Source organism: Anarrhichthys ocellatus, unplaced genomic scaffold, assembly GCF_004355925.1.
Source record: "Anarrhichthys ocellatus isolate YVR2014 unplaced genomic scaffold, GSC_Weel_1.0 scaffold8, whole genome shotgun sequence".
NCBI lineage: Eukaryota > Metazoa > Chordata > Actinopteri > Perciformes > Anarhichadidae > Anarrhichthys > Anarrhichthys ocellatus.
In genome coordinates this window covers 11,281,940-11,287,775 of record NW_022280038.1, presented here as the reverse complement: position 1 = coordinate 11,287,775, position 5,836 = coordinate 11,281,940, and the positions used below count along the sequence as shown (strand labels likewise).

The 5,836-nt window shown below is 41.1% G+C and overlaps 1 protein-coding gene across 5 annotated transcripts in view; it reads left to right on the top strand.

Annotated features, from left to right (window-relative positions):
* LOC116384020 (multiple epidermal growth factor-like domains protein 11) overlaps nucleotides 1–5,836 on the top strand; it is a 125,649-nt gene that overhangs the window by 116,832 nt on the left and 2,981 nt on the right. For 2 of the 5 annotated variants that reach the window (XM_031848294.1, XM_031848292.1), the window contains 2 exons: nucleotides 319–552; nucleotides 4,984–5,196. In XM_031848294.1, coding sequence (XP_031704154.1) covers nucleotides 319–552; nucleotides 4,984–5,196 — 447 coding nt within the window. Of the gene's footprint in view, nucleotides 1–318; nucleotides 553–1,050; nucleotides 1,206–2,170; nucleotides 2,241–2,798; nucleotides 3,413–4,983; nucleotides 5,197–5,836 lie in introns of those variants that run through there. The other 3 variants (XM_031848296.1, XM_031848293.1, XM_031848295.1) reach the window with 3 other exon arrangements.

Here is a 5,836-nt window from a genome sequence, read left to right as displayed (position 1 = left end):
TCAGTGTAGTCCTGATCCTATATATGACCTCCTTCAGTAAACCAGACCATCAGAGAGAAGATGGTCTGTTTATATATCCACGGGAGAACCAGAACCAGCACTGAGAGGGGCAGACTGTCAGACCCTGCTGCAGTGAAATGAGAGGTTTTCTGAAGGGAGTCTGGTTCTCAGGAGCACTACCACTTTAGTCCACGGGGAGGAGAAGACCAAGACGAACAGAAGGTTCCTCGTAGCAGCTTTCATATGAGGATTGGTTGAAGCGATGCTGCCTGTTAGTCACAGGAGTTCAGATGTTCACCTGTTCCCTGTTCCCCTCAGCGGCCCTGATGATGGAGGAACTGAACCCCTACACCAAGATCAGCCCGGCTCTGGCTTCAGAGCGCCAGTCAGCCGGCGCCGTCCTGGGCATCATCTTCCTGCTGCTGCTCATCATGGCCATGCTCGGCCTGGTGGTCTGGTTCCGCTACCGGCAGAGAGAGAAAGGCCACCACGTGCCGAGCGTCACCTACACGCCGGCCCTGCACATCAACTCCACCGACTACTCCCTCTCAGGTAAAGACGTGCGCATCTCTGGGGGCTTTGCTTTTGCCTCCAGGGGGCTTTCTTCCTTCAAACATCCGAGCAGACTGGAACACCTGAACTACCACTGGAACTTATTCTGTAATTAAGTGTTTAGTTCATAGAATGTCAGACAGTGTGGAATGTGGTTTCTTTTGTCTCAGGCTAAAGATATTAAACTTACAATGATATCAAACAGAAAAGCAGCGAATTCTCACGTTTTAGTGGATAAAAGCAGCAAATGTTACATAAATGATGAATGAATGAATCTGTGTCGCTCTTATCCTTCTATGAGCATAAACAGGAATCAGCAGGTAAAGAAAATGTTCTACAACACTGAAGTTCCTCCTCTGGGTTCCAGCTGGAGTTCCTTTCTCTTTACCTGTCAGTGCGTAGATACCTGGTGCGCTGTGTGCGTGTGCACATGCCTGTGTTGTGTTGACGTTGTAGAGGGGGAGGATGTATAAGAACATGTGCTGGTTGTGGTGACAGCAGGGCTGCAGTGCACAGGCCTGCTCTCCTCTCCAGAGTCCTCTCCCAGTAACAGCTCCGTAGGCCGATGCTTCTCCAACCCCAGCTACCGAACTCTGGGGCCCTGCAGCTACGCCGGCCACTACGCCAAGCCGGACAAGAGGGGCGCCGCCAAGGTGGGTTCAAAGGACGCTCTCGCTTGTGCTGAACATCTGCAGGTGTGATTTCAGCTGCAGCTTGTTTCTGTCGAGACGTTTCAGATTTCACATATACAAGGGATATTTGTTATTTACATTTTTTTACGGTAAACGGATTTTCTCACTTATCTTATCCAGTGGTTGGTTTGATTTGTCCAGAGTTTAAAATAGTATTCAAATTTCATTTATTGTCATTATGCAACACAGGGATGCAACAGAATTCATTTGTAGCTTGTTTGCTACACAACGAACACTTGACAAACAGAACAAAATCCGCAGTACATTCCTGTCGTGCATTTGTTAAATTTGCATCATAATGAATGTAAACAGCAGCAACAAAATGGTCAGATAAAATGGCCGACATCTTCCCGTTAAAAACTCAACATGAGGAAAACATCGTCCATCAACTGTGACTGTGTTTGAGCACCGAGCATCATGATGTGAACACAGAGGTTTAGAGATGTCTGCCTTCAACTCAATGCAGGTGCTGTGAACAGAACTTTATGGTGCTCACAGCAGTTTACCTTAAAGGAACAGTGTGTGGGATTTAGTGGCCTCTAGTGGTGGAGAAGCAGATTGCAACCAACTAAATACCGCTGAGCTCAGTCCTCCATTTCCAAGCGTGTCAGAGAACTGACGTGGACCTTTAGGTAATAGAGAGTTATCTTTACTACAAGGGAATACTCTCATCAATACTCTGCTCTTTTTCACGACTAAAGGAGTGCTTTTAAAAACATATATAGAATTTTAAAAACAAATAAATTCAGAACAGGAATAGAAGTTATTTATTATTTAGATATAACTGGATATTGTTGCTAGAGCAGCAACAGTTATGTTAACAAAAGCAAAGTCACTTCATGAAGTCATTAATATTTCGCTGGAAACGAAATTAACGATGTTATTAGTGCTCTCTAACGTGTTCTCACTCTCTGTGCGTTTCCCAGGTGAAGAAGAAGAAGCGCCACAGGAACAGCGCTCCAGAGTGGGGGGCCTACTGTAACCTCAGTGACATGGGTCAGTCTGCCTCGTTTTATCTCACGACGAAGGGAATGACGGTTCACAATGTTTGATTTCTGCAGAAACATGTGAGGACTGAAGGACAGTCTGTATTCTGACGCTGCAGCTTTAAAGTTGATCAAGTTTGATCTGCTATGAAAAAACTAAAAACATCTTCCCCCAAAAACACTTTACAATCAAATCATTCTATTGTTATTTCATGAAACTATCCCCCGAAATGTTTCATTTAGTGTTTAGTCGTCATTTTTTGTTAAGTCAAGCAGTTAAGTTTGGCCACAAAGACAAATCATGTTTTTATCCCGTTTGAATTACACATAAACATGATGTTTGTCAATTTAAAAGATCATTTAAAAACAAGTCTGTTTGTCATATTTGTCGTAGTATCATTTAGTTTGGTGTGACGCTGATCAGTGAACTACATCTCTGGTCTCGCACGATCTACGTCACCAACATAGCTAGACGAGCTACATTGAGCTATATCGATCCGCAGTAACGGAGTGCAAATACTCAAGAGTACATAGAAGTACTTCTTTCTTTTCTCTGGTTTCTGTGCAGGTGTTTACTGCATCGACCGGCGCTACAGCTACCACGTGGAGCCGCGCTACAGAGGTACAGTGAGAGGGCGGAGTCATCCCGCGTGACCTCATCAACCTCCGACCCCTCAACCAATCCTCTTGCTCGAACAGTTCCCCTCGGCCAATGACTGCCCAGCTTGCATTTTGAACCTCGTACTGCAGTTTGTTTTGTTTGACTGGAATTCACATGTGATCATATGTGAGAGAAAATCAAATCAGACACAGAGAAGATAATAAGCAGTTCTTCTAACTCCGAGTCCTCAAAGGTTTATAAATGATCTTATTGATTATGTAGATTATTTATACTATTAGAATGTGTTTAGAAAAACAGACTTTCAGGACAAAATGTGGGTTCTTAAATGACTTTTCTTAATGTTGGATAATTCGAACATATATCAGTTTCAGTATCCAGACTGCCGGCTACGGAAGCCTGTGAGGTGAAATGAGAAGAAACAATGTGAAGTCGGATCTAAATTATTTTCTCTTCTTATGATTTAAGAACAGGTGAAAAAAAGTTTTGCCAGGATATTCTTTGCAAGTTCCGTAATTTGTTTCATATATGAAATGTAAAAAAAAAAAGTTTTGCCAGTTACATTTGTGTAGTGTTGTAATTCTTTTTATTTTTAGTTTTTTTTTACTTTTTAATTTCAAAATAAAAACAAACGACCCCCTCCCCTCCCTGCTGTTTTAAAAGATACGGGAGTATATATATACAGAAGTAGTAATATTGTTTCAGCTTGGATCACAACAGTACCACTGTATGATTATATTTAGGTGAGTTTTACTTATTTACATAACAATATATGTAGCTTGTGTTTATCGCGCAGGAAAAAATAACCCTGACAGAAAAACTTTGACCTGCCAAAACTTCTAAAGATGATCTCGTCTTATTATCTAAGTACTGATATAAGAAAGGGAAGTCGAACATTCCTTTGTTTAAAATGTTAAAGTTTCCAAAGAAAACTTATTTTGGGGTAAATGTTTATGAAATGTAGAATATTTACATTTGATTTAAATGCAGCAGCCATTAAAAAGCATAGAGTCCTCTAGTTATTAGCCTACATCTAAATGCATACACGTCTACATGTACAGGAGTGTGACTTACTCAAAATGCAAAGAACACATCAAAGGTTGGCCAAAGGATTTCTGGGAAATGTAGGAATCTATCAGAAGTAGAACAGAGATTAACAGAGTTCTGCAACTCTTGATGAGAGAAGAGCAGAGGAAGACATTTTACTCACCTGTGAAGTTTACACGTGGATGAGGCGGCGCTGTGTGCAGCATGAATAACCCTCTGGGGCCTGTACCTGAATGCTCCGTGTCCTTGAATGCAACGCTTGTAACTGATGTTGTTTACATGTTATTTTGTGTCTCTGCAGGACGAGTCCGACTCCTCTGTGTGTTGTTCCTTCTCTGCTTCGACCCCCATCACTCCCAAAACTCACCCGGGGGGTCTTTCCTTTTCAATAACTGAATGCTGAGTTGTTTCTTCTGTTTTAACTGCCTTTGAATGTTGATGTTGTCCTTGCAGTGAAACCTTTGTTGTCTCTAACATGTGTGTTTATTACAGGATGAGTCTGGTGATTCCCAAATGTGGATTAATCCGCCGCGCAAAATAGTTCCTAACAAACGCACTTTTTCCTCCTGTTTGTTTGATTAAAAAACTACAGTGACCAGCTGTTTTAGGAAATAGGATTTTGGGAGAGTCTTTAGAAGTTTAGAAGAGTTTTGTGAGAAAGATAGATTTTTTGACAAATGAGGAAAAATAACGGCAGCTTCATCCTCTAAAAGCAGAATCTACAGAAATGTGTTGGAGTCATCATCTGAGTGAGCGCCCTGCTGATAATTCACGTTATCACAAAGCGGTCTCCATGATAACTGTTGTGATGACCGAGTCAAACGGGTTTCAGGAAATATTTCTATGATTCATAAAAACAAGGAGAAAGCGGAAAAGCTGCTTGTATTAGTTTATATTTTGTCTTGATCTTTTAAAAATAGTTTGTAGTTTTGTCTTTTATAGAAGAATATTATCCTTTAATTAATATGAATACGGCAGCAGTATGATGGAGAGCGCACAGTGACAGTATTGTATAACCGCTCCATGTGAAGGAGTCACAGAGCGTCGTCTCTCCACACGTGAAGGTTTGACGCTCTTTATCTTCCAGACTACATGAAGGGCTCGTTGTCCAGCACCTGCTCCCTCAACAGTGAAAACCCGTACGCCACCATCAACGACGCGCCCGCCGCCTGCAAACACTCCGAGAGCAGCTACGTGGAGATGAAGTCGCCGGGTCACCAAGATCACATGACCCACTGTTGCTCCGCCGCCATCGTGGCCACGGCGACCACCGCGCCCGCCAAGAACGTCTACGACATGGGTACGTTTACGACATGGGGGAGGGGAGGGGGGTTAGCTTGTCACTGTTTCGATCACATTTTCCTCCGATTTTATTTTTAAACTTAAAATTGTATTCATAAAGACTAGGGCAATATGTAAATATATTTAATATTTAAATTCTAAATTCTAAAAATCTAAAATGTAAGTAAACTTAACCACAGATGGTAACACAAGTAAACAATCAAATAATTAATTTGAAGCAAATGACTGTACGGTAAAAAAACAAAAAAAACATTTAAAATCAGAAAATCTACATTATGCATTTAATCCTTATAAATACATTTTTGGTCTGATGTAAAAGAGCTGCCATAAAAACACTATATATTGAGATTATTTTCCACTTTTACTGAGTTAAATCTTTTAACCAACATCAGTCCTGATCATAACTACCAACTATTTCTTCATTTTCAGATTTTTAAGCCTTAAAATGTATGTTTGTTTACATAATGCCACTGTTGTTTTTTATGGAAGAAACAGTTGAATTATTTTCTCTACACTAAATGCTCGGGTTTTTATTTTTTCCTAGTGTGGGATACGTCAAAGATTAGCAACAACATGGATTTTGATGCAGTGCTCCATAATACAGCTGTGATGCCCCTAGTGGACACCAGGACAATAAC